The sequence below is a fragment of the Bos indicus x Bos taurus genome, chromosome 13 (genome assembly GCF_003369695.1).
Source record: "Bos indicus x Bos taurus breed Angus x Brahman F1 hybrid chromosome 13, Bos_hybrid_MaternalHap_v2.0, whole genome shotgun sequence".
In the NCBI taxonomy this organism is placed as follows: Eukaryota; Metazoa; Chordata; class Mammalia; order Artiodactyla; family Bovidae; genus Bos; species Bos indicus x Bos taurus.
The window spans coordinates 16,260,338-16,277,840 of record NC_040088.1 but is presented as its reverse complement, the minus strand read 5'-3'; the positions used below and the strand labels follow the sequence as shown (position 1 = coordinate 16,277,840).

The 17,503-nt window shown below is 47.8% G+C and overlaps 1 protein-coding gene across 1 annotated transcript in view; it reads left to right on the top strand.

Annotated features, from left to right (window-relative positions):
- BPI (bactericidal permeability increasing protein) overlaps positions 1-17,152 on the top strand; it is a 35,476-nt gene extending 18,324 nt beyond the window's left edge. Inside the window, exons 9-16 of the mRNA XM_027558214.1 lie at positions 2,658-2,834; positions 3,842-3,901; positions 5,693-5,860; positions 6,913-6,980; positions 9,730-9,772; positions 13,798-13,861; positions 15,076-15,152; positions 16,764-17,152. Coding sequence (XP_027414015.1) covers positions 2,658-2,834; positions 3,842-3,901; positions 5,693-5,860; positions 6,913-6,980; positions 9,730-9,772; positions 13,798-13,861; positions 15,076-15,152; positions 16,764-16,802 — 696 coding nt within the window. The 3' untranslated portion in view covers positions 16,803-17,152. The remainder of the gene's footprint in view (positions 1-2,657; positions 2,835-3,841; positions 3,902-5,692; positions 5,861-6,912; positions 6,981-9,729; positions 9,773-13,797; positions 13,862-15,075; positions 15,153-16,763) is intronic.
- Positions 17,153-17,503: the final 351 nt, after the last annotated feature.

The following is a 17,503-nucleotide window of genomic DNA, read 5'->3' as shown; positions in this document are numbered from 1 at the left end:
AGTGAGTTTCATTTCACGCCACTTTCCCTCTCACTCTCTACCCTCCAATCAGGCTCACTGGCCTTGTACCTCCTCAACACTTCCAGCTAATTTCCACCTTAGGGCCTTCATCCTGTCCATTCCCTCTGCTTGGACTCCCCTCTCCTCCTTCCCCTCCTCTTCCCAGCCATCTTCTTCTTATCCTCCAGTGGGTCTGGGCTGGGATGTCACTCCCTAAGCAGCCGTCCCCCATCTCAGCTGGAATAAGTCCCACTTTCTGAATCCCCTCCGGATGTACCTCAATCCCTCCACAAGGGGTGTGTCTGTTTACTACTTTTGCTTGTTTTCTCTAAAACACATTTAAAGTCTGGAAGAAAATGTAGAAACCACATAGGAGCAGAAGAAATAAATAGGGAGGAAAGAAGGGGAGAAGGAAAGAGAAATTACCCTAATAATATGACTGAGGCCTGTATGTTGACACACAAATTACACTTCTCCAACCCGCCAATCCTTTCCTCTGCTTAGACACAGAAAATCACACACACACATGCACACATGTAAAAGAGGCAGAAACAAAAATACACACATGTAGGCCTGGAAACAAATACACACAGAAACAACATATATAAACATATATATGTATACAAGTCATGTTTTACAACTTTTAAAACCAGAATGGTGCAAGGCATACATCCATCAGTGAAATGTCCTCCCCTAGTCCCTTCACTGGCTCTTGGGTCTTTCAGTGGATAGCTTGTGATAAGCTACGTAGACAGTGCCCCCTCTTGGGATGTCTGGGCTCTTTCCCTTTTTTCCACAAGTGTAACCAGAACTGCCATGAGTATCCTTGTAGCTGTGTCTCTGCCCATCTTTGATTACTTTCTGGAAGTGAAATTGCTGGACCAAATAGCATACTTGTAAAAAAAATCTAAGTGATAAGATGGAACAAAGGATTAAAACAATACCTGATTATCCCTAGCGAATGAGAATGTCCTGTTTACTGCCCCCCCCCCCACCCCCACTCGGGGCTCCTGCCCAGAGGTGATAGCTGTCAGCCATGGCAGGTATTAATCTGGTCCTGAGCATTCATATACACTTACACGAAAGCCCATCTAGTTTTACTGAGAATCTGTTTGCATTGTTCTTCACTTTCTTTTCTCACCTAGTGATATATATTAGAGATGGTTCCTGGCTGGTACATAAGTCCACCCGTTATTTTTATTTTTTGTCTTTTTTGCAGCTATTTTTAAGAGTTGCTTATGATATTTACTCTATAAGATGGGTGTCGTGGTCATTAACGGCAAATAATGATCCAAAAGTACAGAGAATATTACACATTATCACATACCCACTACCCAGATTTTAGAAGTGTTACTACTTTGTCGTATTTACCTTTAATATTTCTTGAGATGAAATACTGTAGAAGTAAATAGCTGAGGCCCCCTTGGGGACCCTCTACCCCGCAGGGAATCACGTGGATGATGTCCCTGTGTGTCCTCGCCTGACTTTTTATACTTTTGCTATCTATCTCTGGTGTCAATAATTCTTATATAGTATGTTTTCTAGGCCTTTAATTTTACATAAATGGCTTCCGTCATAGCTCAGTCGGTAAAGAATCTGCGTGCAATGCAGGAGACCCGGGTTCAATCCCTGGGTCGGGAAGATTCCCTGGAGAAGGAAATGGCAACCCACTCCAATATTCTTGCCTGGAGAATCCCATGGACAGAGAAGCCTGGTGGATTATAGTACATGGGGTCACAAAGAGCCAGACACGACTTAGTGACTAAAGCACAATTTACATAAATGGTATTCTAACATATGTATCCATCGACAATTTGCTATTTTATAACGCAACATTATTGTTTTTCAGCTAAGTGAATGATCTGTTTTTTGCAATGCGTAGCCAAATTGCTCTTCAGAAATGTAAACATATTCCCCAGGAGCCCATGAATACTCTCACCAAAAACTGGATAGTGTCAGTTTAAAATACACACACGTTTAAAACAATTTACCTCTCTCTTGAATATTTTGCTAATTTGATAAGTGAAAACAAAATGAATTCTCCTTGTTCTTTTAGGAGAATTTCTGCACTTATTTGCAAGGTTGAGGCAGAGACCATGGCATGGTTAGGAATGTGCTTGCCAGAATCCAGATGTCTGGGTTCAATCACTGACTCTGGCACTCACCCTTTTAAGTGAGCTTGGGCAAGCCACTTCACCTTCCCAAGCCTCAGAGTGTGTTTGTGTGCTCACTCACTCAGTTGTGTCCGATTCTTTGTGACCTCGTGGACTGTAGCTCACCAGACTCCTCCATGGAATTTTCCGGGCAAGAATACTGGAGTGGGTTGCCATTTCCTTCTCCAGGGGAATCTTCCCAACCCAGGAATCAAACCTGCATCTCCTGCATTGGCAGGCAGATTCGTTACCACTGAGCCACCTGGGAAACCAGCATCCTGTCTTGTAAAATGCGGGTGATCTCGTCTACCACACAGCCTTGGTGGAGAAGCACTTAGAAATTAGCACAAGGAGGCATGCAATGCTGTTGTTAGTCTCAGGCCATGGCTTTCTCCTCTGTGAATCCATGATTAGTATCCTTAGCGCATTTTTTTCCTGGAATGGAGACATTGAATTGTAATTCTTGAAGGATGCCCAGGCTCACTCTACTGCCTCTGCCCGCAGGGGGAGTTTTTCAGTCTGGCCCACCGCAGCCCCCCGCCCTTTGCCCCGCCAGCGCTGGCCTTTCCCTCAGACCACGATCGCATGGTGTACCTGGGCATCTCTGAGTATTTTTTCAACACGGCCGGGTTCGTGTATCAGAAGGCTGGAGCCCTGAATCTGACCCTCAGAGACGACATGGTAAGGCCAAATGGGAGTGAATGTGGGAAGAGAGTGCAGTAGATGGTCTGGTTATGAGTCTTGGTTCACAGCCAGGAACATCGAGTTCTGAACTCTGGAGTCAGCCAGACCTGAGTTCAAACCCCAGATCCCCTCTTTTCCATCCTGGTGACCTTAGGTTGGTTATTCAGCCTCTAAGAACCTCATCTGTAAAACACCAATAATAGTATCTTCCTCCAAAGGGTGTAAGGAAGGTTGAATGAGATATGATTACTTGGCAGCCCCAGCACAGGCTTATGAGTGTGGAGGAAGTCCCCTGCATCCTAATGATAACAGCTAACATTGACCGTGTCCCTGCTGTGTGTCTGTCCGTAATCCAGTCTTACCATCATATCAACATTATGGTCATCATCCTCCATGACTTTGTCTCCGTATCTGTGGCTGAGTCCTGCTCTGGGCCTCGGTTTGCCCATCTATAGAATGAGCAAATGACCATCCTCCCCAGAGTCTAGGGGCAACAGGACCCACCCTGCTCACCAGCCACACGGGGTTCCTCCTCTGCTGCTCTCAGAAGAGATGCCAGATCCTCCCCCTCTGGAGAGGCATCAAAGAGATGCTGAGCCCTGACTCGTCCCCCTGTGGAGATAAACAAAGACCATCCCAATGAGAACTCTTACCTTTGGCAGACTCAAAGGCATACGGTGGGGGGGGCAAGGGGTGGGAACGCTTTATATTAAATAAAGGGAAAGGGCTGGGTAGGCTCTTACAGAGGTTGTTGGTGTGGGCAAGCTGGAGGCGGGACTAACAGAAGCCAGACATCTTATGTGATTGGTTTGAAAAGCATATTTGATTTTTCCAGTGTTAGGGAAGCTGGCAGTCACTGACCATTCTGGGTCAGCATTCTTCGGTCATACGTGATCTGGCCACGGTTTGTTTATGTATTCATTCTCTCACCCCTCATATAGAATTTGCCCCCCAATCTATAACATAATCTTCCAAGATCCTTTTCTCTTCCTCCCTCGCTACAGATTCCAAAGGAATCCAAGTTCCGCCTGACAACCAAATTCTTTGGAATCCTGATACCCCAGGTGAGAAAGGACTTGTTCCCCTTTAGTCATCTTGCGAGGAGGCCTGGGGGGAGCTGAGAACAGCTCTGCTGAGAGCTGCCCCTGTCCAGATCAAGAGGCAACCCAGCCTGAGCCTGTGGACACAGCTTTGTGCAGCTCATCCTCAGTGCGGAGAAAGGCCCCAAGCACTCATGTGACCAGGTGTGAGTAGATCCTGAGGGCGCATCCATTCAACAAATAGTTTCTGAGTGCCCACTGCATTTCTGGGGCCCTGTGCAGGGCATCCAGCAAAACAGATCATATCCCAGCCCTCCTGGAGCTCCCGTCCAGTGGAGAGAGAGAAAATTATTGTTCAGACACCCAAAACAATAAAGAAAACAGACTGTGATAAGTGAAAATTGTGTCATATTGTGTCATATTCTTTGCAACTCCATGGATTGTAGCCCTCCAGGCTTCTCTGTCCATGAGATTTCCCAGGCAAGACTACTGGAGCGGGTTGCCATTTCCTCTTCCAGGGGATCTTCCCAATCTAGGGATCAAACCTGTGTCTCCTGCAGCTCCTGCTTTGGCAGACAGATTCTCTACCGCGGAGCCACCTGGAATGCCCACGCTGGGGGTTAGGGCTTAAGTATATGAATTTGCTGAGCAGGCGGGACACAAACATTCAGTCCATAATAGCCTCTTTAATGGTGAACTTCCAGAAATTTATATATAGGCAGTACTGGTGTGGAGGAGCTGCAACGAGTAGAGGGATCAGGGAAAGAGAAAGGGAAACTTAATTTGCATAGCAATTGCATTCTTTTTACTCAGACTGTGAGTTTACCTGGAGGAGGACTGCAGGCTAGCTGAGATGGGGGTGTTGTCAAAGCTCTCCTTTGATCCTCCTTGAACCCACCACTGCTCTCTAGACTTGAAGGAAGGGAAAGAGCCAAGCTAAGGAGGAATACAGGATCAACACTCAGGGAGAGGGAACAGAGAATGCAAGGAGTTTTAGACAGAAAGAGAGTAGAGCGCAATTTTTTTAGTTAATTTCAGGATACTTTTATTCCATCCAAAAAGATGTTTTGAATTATAAATCTCTTCCTGGGATCTATCTGGGTTTGAACTCTGGTCCTTACTTACTAGTTTTATGTTCCTGAGCATGTTCTGCCTGTATCTCAGTATTCTCATACATAAAATGCAGTAATAACAACTTCACCTCATAAAGCTGCGATTGATTAATTGAGTTGATGTATACAAGGACAGCAAGTCACATTTGAGGAAAAGAAGTCCCTTGTGGGTGGAGTTAGAGGGCAAGTGGTAGAAGCGATGGAGGGGGTGGGCATGGGGTGAGGCTGGCAGGGTGCCAGGTGCTGAATTATACAGTCTTTACAATTTATTCCGAAAGCAATGGGGAGGCTTCCCTGGTGACTCAGTGGCAAAGAATCTGCCTGCCAATGGAAGAGACACAGGTTCAGTGATCCCTGATCTGAGAAGACCCTACACGCCACGGAGCAGCTCAGTCCGTGCGCCACAACTATTGAGCCTGTGCTGTCGAGCCAGGGAGCCACAGTACTGAAGCCCGTGTGCCCTTGAGCCTGTGCTCTGCAACAGAGAAGCCACTGTAATGAGAAGCCTGTGCATCACAAAGAGGAGTAGCCCCGACTCACCACAACCAGAGGAGAGTAGTTCGTGCAGCATTGAAGATGCAGCACTGCCAAAAAACAACAGTGGGAAGACATTGGAAGTGCTTCTGCAGGACCAGGACAAGATAGGATTTAGACACTTTTTAATCAATGGCCTCTTTTGTTGGTCGTCCCCTGTGGCTTGCAGGTGGCCAAGATGTTCCCTGACATGCAGATGCAGCTCTTCATCTGGGCCTCTTTGCCTCCGAAACTCACCATGAAGCCCAGCGGCCTTGACCTCATCTTTGTCCTGGACACCCAGGCCTTTGCCATCCTCCCAAACTCCTCCTTGGACCCCCTCTTCCTGCTTGAGATGGTAAGCTGATCCCAGGTCTGAGCAGACAGGCAGCCCTGGACAGGGCTCAGAGCACTGCCCTGAGAGCCAGGGGGACTGGCGTAAAGCCTACCCAGACTCAAACCTGCATTGTGTGTGTCCAGAGCCACTATCTTCTGATTTCTTCATTCATTCCATTATTCATTCTGTGGTTGGCTTGAAATAGGTATACTATTTCCAATCTGTTCATGCATATCTTTGGCCATTCAATTATGCACCTGTGGGTTTGTTCATTCATTTATTTAGTCATTCAATTATTCATTCAACTGCTAACTTGAAATCTACTGTATCTTTGCTGGTTCATACATGCATTTATTCCATTATTCATTTATTATATCTTTGTTCAATGGATCATTCCTTTGTGTATTTGTTCATTCATTCATTAATCATGTATTCATCCATGCCTATCTTTATTTATTCCTTCCTTTGTGCATTTAATCCTTCACTTATTTAAGTTTTCATCCCATGGTTGACTTGTACATTCATTCATCTGATCACTCTGTCACTCCACAAATATTGGTGACACCCACTCTGGCTACTGGAGGTGAGGGCCAGACTCTCCCCAACAGCAGGTACTCAGGTCTATCCAGCCTCAAGTTGAGACCCATTTTCCTCACTTTGCAGATTCAGTGGGTTCTGAGGGGGTCGCCCAAGGTCACACAGACAGTGGACAGGAAAGCTGAGGTTGGGAACCTCATTTGTTGAATGACTCAATGAATGAATGTGAAATAGAGCTGGCCTGGACACCTACCTCACAGCCTGTCTCCTACAGCCCATGGGAGTGGCCTGCGAATCTGAACTGGTCCCAGAAGCAAGGGGAGAAAAATGGTAATTGTTTGACAGTCCAGGACTCATAACAAGCACAAAGTTGAATAAAGGAAGACTCCTCCCTTCTGTGGGTTCTGTGGGTCTGACCCAGCAATGTGGGCTCTTCTGCTGGGTCTTCGTGAAGCAGACCTTCTGGTCTTAGAGGCTTTGCAGAGCCCCAGGATTCTGGGTCAGTGGACTTCACTCCCTGGCTTGTTGCTTTGCAGAACTTGAACCTTTCTGTGGTTGTTGGTGCCAAGTCCGACAGACTTATTGGAGAGCTCAGATTGGACAAGTAAGTTGGGCGATGGGCATGGGAGGAGGGGACTGCCCATCCATTCTTTTTTTGGCTTTGTTGCTGCGAGTGTGCTTTCTCTAATTGCGGCAAGCATGGGCTACTCTCTAGTTGCGGTGTTCGGGCTTCTCTTGTTGGGAGCACAGACTCTAGGGCATGTGAATCAGTAGTTGTGGCTCGAGCTCAGGCTCAGTAGTTGTCCCATGGCATGTGGAATCTCCCTGGACCAGGGATCGAACTCATGTCCCCTGCATTGGCAGACAGATTCTTATCCACTGGACCACTGGGGAAGTCCTTCCCATCCAATCTTGGTGCCTGTGAGTTCACAATGACCTTACCAAGTTCCAAGCTTTCGTGTTCATTCATCCCATTTAAACCTCAGACAGAGCACAGTACGTACAATATCCCCATTTTGCAGATAGTGAAACTGGTGCTCAAAGATGAAGTGACCCACCCAAGACCACCCGTCATAGGGTGATCAGCCATCTCGGCTTGTCTGCAGTGACCCAGCTTTAGCACTGAAACCCCCGCATCCCAGGTCACGCCCCTATCCTAGTCCATTCATGACTGGGCAGTGCCAGTTGATAAATCTGCTCCAGCCTCCAGCCACCCCACGTCCCTGGGACATTTGGAAACCCACTTCAACTTCTTCACACCCCATCCTTGGGGCTTCATCAGCCACCTCCTGCCAGGAGACTCTGGAACCCGTGCCTGGGTTTGAATCCCAGCAGAGGAGGTGGGGGTTAGGAACATGGGCTCGGAGGCTGAGGCGGCTGCCTTTCAAGTGCGGCTCACCTTTGGCAAGCACAGAACTCTTCAGACTTCAGCCGTTTTCCCTGGCTGGTAAAATAAGCCCAATTACTACTGTTCTTTGCCAGCCGTAATCATTGTATTAATATGTGTTGTGATGTTTAGAACGCTTTGAAGGATATAATAAGTGCTCAACAAGCAAGAGGAAGAGAGAAAGACAGAGGGGCACACAGAAGAGCAATACAGAAATGGGGGAGAGACAGAAAGAGATGGGGAAACACAGAGAGACACAGTAAGGCAGGGAGAGACACTGAGAAATAAAGTAGAGCAAGACAGACAGATGCATGCAGAGACACAGTAATAGGGAGACCGTCAGAGAGACAGAAAGACACCAAAGGAGGCAAGAGGGAAAGAGAGGGAGACGAGCAGAGCAGACGTGATGACCCCCGAATTCCAACCTGGCGTCTACCTCTTCTTCACTTTCACTCTGCTTAAATTGAGTCTTGACCCACATTCCTGTCTGTTTCTGCCTTCTCTCTGGCACAGAGCTGTCCTTCTTAACCTTGAGCTTGGCTCCAGAGGTTTGCATGCTGCTTATTTCTCCTGGCATCATTTTGACAAGTGTTACTGCTTTGGAAACATGTGGATTTCATTTTCCTGGAAACACCTGTGGGCCTCTCGAGTGGAGGAGCTGGAGAAAATACAGCTGGGTGATGGCTGAGCACAGACTTCCTAAAATATACAGGAATAGGGAGTGGTAAGACTCCACAGGGCAAGAGTTTTCAAGCTTTGCAGGGTACTGGAGACAACAGAAGCTTTGGCATCAGGGAGACCTGGTTGAAATTCTACTTGGCTGATTGTTAACTGCGTGCCCTTGGGCAGATTGCTTGTCTTCTCTGATTGTCAAGGACATCATCTGTAAAATGGGAGTGTGATGGCCCTTGCCTCTTGGGTGTTACAGGAATTCAGTAGGATATAGCATCCAACATAGTGAATAAAAGGGATTCATTAAATAGCCATTTATTTACCTTTCTCCTGGATCATTGTTAAGATGTCATGAAGTCCATAAATAGGGGATTTTATTTTTATTTAACTTTACAATATTGTATTGGTTTTGCCATATATCAAAATGAATCCGCCACAGGTATACATGTGTTCCCTATCCTGAACCCTCCTCCCTCTCCCCTCCCCATACCATCCCTCTGGGTCGTCCCAGTGCACCAGCCCCAAGCATCCAGTATTGTGCATCGAACCTGGACTGGCGACTCGTTTCAGGGGATTGTTTATGGGCTCAAATTATTCAAAGTCTGAGGGTTTCAGACACAGGTAGATCCAGGTGCTCCAATGATATCCTTAGGGCTCTGACTCTCTTCTTGGCTCTGCTCTCCCCCATACTGGCTTCATTTCCCAGCAGGCTGTCACCGAGTGGTGGCAAAAATGGTCACCAGCTAATTTTGCTGGAGAAAAGAGAATACCTCACTCCCAATATTTCCAGCAGAAGTCCTTGGACCAGCATGGGTTAGTGGTCAATTCTCAAAGCAATCACCATGGCAGCGGAGGTAGACTCTGCCCTTTGGCCAGCCCACCCCAGAACCCAGAATTAACAATGTAGGGAACAGATGACTGTCCCAAAGAAAAAATCAGGGAGCTGTCACCAGAGGAAGGAGGAATGGATACAGGATGGGAAGAGCGGACAACACCCACCAGTGAGTGTCCCTTCTCCTCAATGCTGTGCTAAGTTGCTTCGGTTGTGTCTGACTCTGTCAACCCAGGGTCCTCTGTCAGGAGATTCTCCAGGCAAGAATCCTGGAGTGGGTTGCCATGCCCTCCTCCAGGGGATCTTCCCAACCCAGGGATCAAACCTATCTCTTATGTCTCCTGCACTGGCACACAGGTTCTTTACCACTAGCGCCATCTGGGAAGCCCTTCTCCCCAGTAATTGAATTCTAATATGGGTCAGGCAAATGGTGGTCTCAACTTTCCCCTCCCCTTCTCACAGGCTGCTCCTGGAACTGAAGCACTCAGACATCGGCCCCTTCTCGGTGAGTCTGAGGCCCTTGGTGGCTCCTTCCTTCCTCTGATCTTGAGATAACTGTCCTGAGGGCCACCTGGGCTCATAACATCATTTCAACAGACTACTGATTAGTTTGCATATAATTTGCATGTGAAATAATGAGGGGAGGAGCACTGTGGGTTTTGTGTACAACTGCCTTCCATGTCTCTATGACCAAGTAGAGACAAGTACATTTGGAGATGTAGCATCATAAAAGATATATACTGTCATACTGCCTTTGAGCAAAGTGGGATAGTCTAGGGTTTTGTCACAATGAATTGTGTGATGAAATCTTTATTTCCTCTTGAACAGCTTAACTGAATACAGTAGTCCCCCTTATTCACAGCAGATATATTCCAAGACCTTGGGGTTGCTTGAAACCACAGATAGAAGGGAACTCTACATATACTATGCTTTTTCCTATACTAAGGAAACACAGGAGATAGGGTGCTGACCTCTGGGTTGGGAAGATCCCCTGGAGGAGGAAATGGCAACCCACTCCAGTATTCTTGCCTGGGAAATTCCATGGACAGAGGACCAGGTGGGTTACAGTCTATAGGGTCACAAAGAATCGGACATGACTGAGCGCGTGCACGCACACACACACACACACACACAATTGCAGGCACAGAGACCTGAGCTAGAATTGCAGCTCCAAACCTACTAACTATGGGCCCTGAGCAAGTCACTTCCACTTAACAAATTTCATACCTTCCCTACAAATCAAGGATAATAATTTCTGCCTGAGTTAGTGCAGTGAGTTTTAAATGGGATTAACTGTACACAATCAGGTACAGAGAATCTGCTCAACAGATGTGTGTTGAATGAACAAGTGAATTACCTTCTTGAGTACCTACTATGTGGCAGGCCCTGTTCCACAGATGGGGATGTGCTGATGAGTTAGACAAGAAAACAACTCCTCTAGAGCTTCCATTGTAGGGGAGAAACAGACAATGAGAAATGAAGATCATTTTGGTCAAGATCAATGCTTTGAAAAACTAAGTGGAGGTGGGGTAGAAAGTGATGGGGCAGGTTAACGGTTAGAGCCTGTGATCAGCAGAAGCCTCTCTGGGGAGGTGATATTTGGGCTGAAGGAGCCCACAAGGTGAAGGTGTGGCAGGCAGAGGGAGCAGCATGAGCGAAGGCCCTGTGGTGAACCGCTTGGCTTGTTCGGGCAGTGGGGGCAAGCAGTGTGGCTAGAGAAACAAGATGAGGAGTTGGGGGCAGAGAGAGGCAGGCGGGCAGGCAGGGATGGGCCCACCCTGAGCCTTCTAGGCTAGAGTAGCTTGTGTTCAGAGGGCAGTGAGAAGCCAGCGAACTGTTTCATGCAGGGAGGGACATGATCCATTTCCACTTTATAAAAGATGCCCCTGCAGAAATGAGGGGAATGGACTATGGGGGATGAGTCAGAGCATAAGGATCCTTGCCTTGGGGAGGCTGGTGCATTGTCCACGTGAGAGATGATGGAGGCTGGGACAAGGCCAGGAAGGAAGAGAAAGATGGCAGATGGGAGACAAACTTTGGAAGCAGAATTAGAACTTGGTGAGAGATTTTCTGTGCATGGTGCGGGGGAAAGGCAATGAAGAATGACTCCCAGATTTTTGACTTGAGCAGCTAAGTGAATGAACAGCAGGGCAGATGGGAGGGAGATGACAGGTATCTCGCCAGCCCACAGAGATGATTCCACTACATGGAATCATTGTCATCAAATAGACTCACCACTGGGAGTTCCCAGGCGGTCCGTCCAGTGGTTACAGCTTCACCTTCCAATACAGGGGATGCGGGTTCAGTTTCTGGTCGGGGAGCTAAGATCTCAGGTGCCTCACAGCCAAAACAAAACAGAACAAAATATAAAGCAGAAGCAATATTGTAACGAATCCAATAAAGGCCTTAAAAATGGTCCACATCCCCCCAAAATCTATTTTTAAAAACAGGAGGTTCACTGCTCCTTCTCCTCCTACCATACCTTCTGGCCCTGATGGGGAGCTGCCCTTGTAAACAGCAGGTCAGATGCTCTTCAACAGCTGACCTGAATGAGCCTTGCTCTTGTGACTTCCACTGTTGCTGTTATTTAGTTGCTAAGTCCTGTCCGCTGAGTCCTGTTTGACTCTAAGCGACCCCACCAGGCTGCTCTGTCTATGGGATTTTCCAGGCAACAATACTGGAGTGGGTTATTTCCTTCTCTATTAAAAGATGCTAATTCTGCCCACAGTGTCTTACTGCTCATGGCCGGAATCTGCCAGAGAGCCTCTTGCCAAACCTCTGGAGAATATTTCCTTAGATCTCTGAAATGCAGCCCCATCACCCAACCCTAAAGTCAGTCCCAACATCCCCTCCAAATCCGATGGAAATCCAGCCAGCCGTTCCCATCTGATAAGATTACAACAAACAGAAAGACCCAAAGCAACCTCATTGTATTTTCATGGATTTACTGATGCCAGGGCTCTCCTGGCAGCAGCTGGACTCAGTCAATAACTAACTTCTGCTTCTGCAGAAAATAAAAATTTAAAGTTCCCAGATTCATGGGAAGAAGGGCACCACGTTTGATAAGCCCCAGGAATTACAGCCCGGGGAAGGAAACTCAATTGTTCCAGAAACAAAAATGTACATATTGACAGGTTGTAAATGTCACCACTACAGGCCATCATCTTGAAGGTGTTACGTTATTTTTGAATTTTTTTATTACTGCAAAAGCAAAACATGTACATTATAGAACAGTCAGAACCTACAGATTTGCAAAACAAAACATAAAAATCACTCCTGTTTTCACCACTTACTTAATAATTTGGTGTATATCCTTCCTGACTTTTTTCAATGCATGTTTAATAACAGGATGGAATTACGTGGTTTCTGTAACCTGATTTTTCTTTTTTTTTTAATTTTTATTGGAGTGCAGTTGATTTACAGTGTTGTGTTAGTTTCTGCTGTAGAGCAAAGTGAATTAGTTATACATTAGCCTGCTTTTTTTAAACTCAAAAATAGATCACAAAAAAGTCTATGTTGATAATTCTCCGGTGGGCCAAAAAGTTTGTTCAGGCTTTACTGTAAGATGTTATGGAAAAACCCAAATGAATTTTTTGGCCAACCCAATATATTTCTGTTGTTGTTGTGGGTTCAGTCACTAAGTCGTGTCCAGTACTTTTTACCCCATGGACTGTAGGCTCCTCTGTCTTCCACTATCTCTCAGAGTTTGCCCAAAGTCATGTCCATTGAGTCCCTGATGCTATATTTCTGCCAGATCATTGTTAATAATTACACATGAAAAGTGAAAGTTTTAGTTGCTCAGTGGTGTCTGACTCTTTGTAACCCCATGGACCAGGCTCCTCTGTCTGTGGAATTCTCTAGGCCAGAGTACTAGAGTGGGTAGCCATTCCCTTTTCCAAGGGATCTTCCTGACGCAGGGATCTAACCTGAACCTTCCGCATGGCAGGCAGATTGTTTACCATCTAAGCCACCAGGGAAGCCCTAAATAGTTACATAGTATCTCTTGTTATCCAAGTGCTACCACGCCCGCCCGCCCCCTACCGGCCACCCCCCAGATGATTCCACAATTGCTGGACCTGCAGGTTGCTTTTATCATTTTGGTTCTATTTAATGCACTACCTCATTTCTTTAGGATAAATGCCTTGGAGGCATGTTTGCTGGCCCACCTGGCACACACATTGTTAAGGCTTCTGATGAGCATCACCAAATAGCCCTCTGAAAGGTTGAATGAATTTGCCCCCCCTAGCCTGAGAGAGTGCATGTTCTTGCACAAAAGTTTTCACATTTCAGTGCTCTGTGATGACCTTCCTTGCTTCCGCCTTGCCCCCTACAAGTCTAGAATGTGGTTTGCATCTGGAACCTTTAAAGCAAAAGAGTGCTTTGGTGACCTTGAGCTGCAGTGTTTCCAGGTCACCCCTTGGTCTGTCTCTCAGCAGTTCTTCCTGAGGTTGTTCTGGGTGGGAGGGCGGGTGACGGAGGACGGCTGATGCCCCAGTGCCCTGACGTGGGTCCTGTCCTCCCGATCCCCAGGTTGAGTCGCTGCAGTCTGTCATCAACTACGTCATGCCCACCATCGTGCTTCCCGTGATTAACAGTAAGGAGTTTTGGAGAAAGGATTGATTTTCAGTCCCAGTGAGGGGGGTGGATCTTAGAGCCATGGGTTATCGGGCCCCTGGTGTGGAGGCTGGAGGTGGTCTCCTCAAATGAACCTCAAGTGACACCTGGCCCAGAAAAGGGAGGGGAAAAGGGTTGAGTTCCTCCTTCGTGAAATATGAGACCGTCCATTGAGATGGAGAATAATACCTCCAGTTTTCATGGGAGGAAATGGGAGATCAGAGAATGAGTGGTTCTCAGGTCCCAGAGAAGGTAAGAGATGAAGCTGGAATTCGATCCCAGCTCTGAAGCCAGAATCTTTGGTCTTTTTCCAAGAGAGAAGGGCTAAGGAAGAAGGGCTAACCTGGGCTAACAACACTTCCACTCAGCTCACTCACTGGTGAAACCCCTGACCTTTGCAGAGCCAGGTGCAAGGGTGCAAATAGAGGCCCACCCACCCTACGATGAGAACATTTAGGCCGGCGGCCCCCACCCTTTTGGGTACGAGGGACTGGTTTCATGGAAGACAGTTTTTCCATGCACGGGGTGGGAGAGGATGGTTTCAGAATGATTCATGTGCATTACTTTTATTGTGCACTTTATTTCTATTATTATTACATCGGCTCCACCTCACATCACCGGAGGTTGGGGACCCCTGATTTAGGCCACTTAGAAATTATAAATGAAGACAACGAATTGTTACATATAGACTCTGGCTTCTCCTCCTGCCTTCACAAGTGCAGCTTCATAATGACCTGAGGGACTAGGCTGGAGCTTAGAATTCTCCAGAGTTCCATGCCAGAGTGTGGTGGGATGGGGGAGCTGGTCCTGGCTACCACCCATTTCTGGTTTCATCCGAAACATCGAGGGGCTACATGTGCATATCCGTCAGGTGTCTCCAGGCCTCCACGCCCCAGCAAGCAGTTGCCCCGGCTGTCACTCGGGCCAGGGGTGCACCAGCAGTGCTGGTACCCTCAGGCGGGCGGTCTTGGGGCTGAGGGGGCCGGAATTCCAGTGTCCGCAGTGTCCGGAGGTTAGTGGAGGAGAGAGAAGAGGAGACTCTGGGCGGACTCTTCCTGCCTAGGTTTCTTCCCAGAGGGTCCTGGGAGGCTGCGGACTGGCTGCCTGAGTCCCGGCCCCACCCTCTCCCTCCCCCGGCCCCTCCCATCAGAGGTGGTACCTTCACCTTAACCTCTGCCTTAACCTCCAATGCAGAGAAGCTACAGAAAGGCTTCCCTCTCCCGCTGCCCGCCTACATCGAGCTCTTCAACCTGACCCTCCAGCCTTACCAGGTGAGTCCCCAGGGTCTCCTTCGCCAAATCTCCTACTTCGATAGCCACCTTCCTCCAGCTCTGGATCAAGCGCTGTCGACCCTTCCAACACTCCCACAGGGTATGTTGCTAAACAGAAGAGAGGATAAGACTCAGGGACGCCACACCGCCATTAAATGAAGTCCAAAGTCAAAGCCAGGTCCCGGTTTTTAACCCCTGACTTGTACCACTCCCACACAATACTTGGTAGAAATGGAACTCACTTAGTGGCCCCAAGCCTCCTTTATAAGGTGGATGCATTTACATATTTGACAGATATGTGACGCACGCCTTCCTTTGCATCCAGCATCCTTCCAGGCCCTTGGTCAGTGTCTGGCAGATTAAGACACCGGAATGGACAGCCTTCTCTTCCCTTTTCCCTGGTCTGACCCCAACAGCATCTGACACTATTTTCCCCATCCTTGGAACACTTTCTTCTCTTAGCTTTGACGATTCCCTCTCCAGGTTTTCCAGCCACCTCTCACTGTGTTATTTGGTCTCCTTTACTGGTTCCTTCTTCCCCTCCCAGAGAGAGTTCTCCAGGGTTCCTGCCCCGGCCTCTGCCCTTCCCCCACAATTGCTTTCCCTGGTCACTGTCGTCTTCTTTTTCTTAATATTTATTCATTTGGCTGCACTGGGTCTTAGTTGCGGTATGCAGGATCTTTAGTTGCTTCGTGTGAACTCTTTAGTTATGACATGTGGGATCTATTTCCCTGACCAGCATGGAGTTTCAGCCACTGGGCCACCAAAGAAGTTCCTCCCTGGTCACTTTCATCAGCATAAGCACAACAGTCATCTCCGTGTGACCCGGCTGAGGTTCCAGTCTCTTCTATGTGCCCAAAGTACACATACTGGCTTCTTCAGTGTCTCCACTCTAAAGCTCCTTACACCCACTATGTCCCAAAGAGCTGATAACTCTACAAGGAAGCCATCACCCACTCTTGCATTCCTTACCTCAGTCCAGGGCTTTCTGATGACCCTCATGGGAAACCCCCACCCAGATTCCTCGCTCTCCCTCACCCCCAACATCCAGTCCACCAGTCCCCAGTTCTTTCAACCTAACTGGAGAACTCCCAGGGCTAAGAGACAATAGAGAAGTTAATTGAGTGAGCAGAGGAAACACATCCCCCACATCCCCCACATCTAACCCAGTTCATCCTTAAAATAAAAAATGACCCCCTGGGCCCAACTGAATTCCTTTCTGAACATTCTTGAGTGAAGGACAGGAAGGAGCAAAAGAGAAGTGGTTTTGCAGCCTTGATGGCAAGGAGGGCTCCCTGGAGCTGCCAAGAGGCAGGGATGACAAATGAAGGCCTTCACGGCAGCCCGGGGGTCTCCACGTCTGAGCGGAAAACAGCTGCCAGGGAAACTGCTGACAGATTCTCGGGCATGGGCAGCCGCTAATGTGCAGACCGTAGGGGTGGGATGCCAGCCCCCTGCCCCCACTCACTCTTGCCTTTCTGTCAGCAGAGAGGCTCTCTCTTTCCCAGCAGGCAAGCTCCCAAAGTTTTCTTCTAAAAACCCCAGCATTCCCACCCTCACAAATGAGGGATACTGTTCCGGCAGATGACGGCGTTCTCATCTCTCCCCCAGGATTTCCTGCTGTTCGGTGCAGATGTCCACTACAGCTGAAGACCCCATGGGTGCCGGGGGCCGTCAATCAGGAGGTGCAGGGTTGTCAGCACCGGTTCCTGACACACCCCTGGGGCACAGGCTGCCCCCTCTCTAGGCTTCCCTCTCTAGCTCAGGACTCAGAGACTCTTGCAAACTTCTCTGAACTCAGATTCAGAAATGATCCAAACATGAAACTTGGTCTTTTGGAAAACTGAGAGGTGTGTATTTTAGGAATTGTTTCTTCCAAGGGCTAAGGCTGCAGGGACATTTCCTCCAAGAATTGCATTTCAATGGTAATCACAATATTTCTCTTTGTGCTTCATACTACATTAAAAAAAAAAAAAAAAACCTTTTTTTTTGCTTTGAAATTCTGGTGATCATGTTGTTTCTTCTTGTTTTATGTTCATTCATTCATTTATTGCCTGTACCTGGTGTGGCCAAGATACAATCATCTCTTTTTAGTTCTCTAATAAACCTTTTGAGCTCCCACATGCCTTCCTGAGCAGAAAGCCCCACTGTCCCTTTTTGAGGACACCCCTCATTCCACACTGCCCAAGAATAATTGGGATTTACTTAGTCCAAAAGGAGTGCGTCTTGCTTTCTAATGTCAGGCCGCGGTCCGTAGTCTGTTCATTGGGGTGTTGTTCCTGCCACTGCAAGATGGTGTCGCTGTTGAGCAGTGATTCCTCACAGTCCACCGTCCTGTGTATTTACTGCGA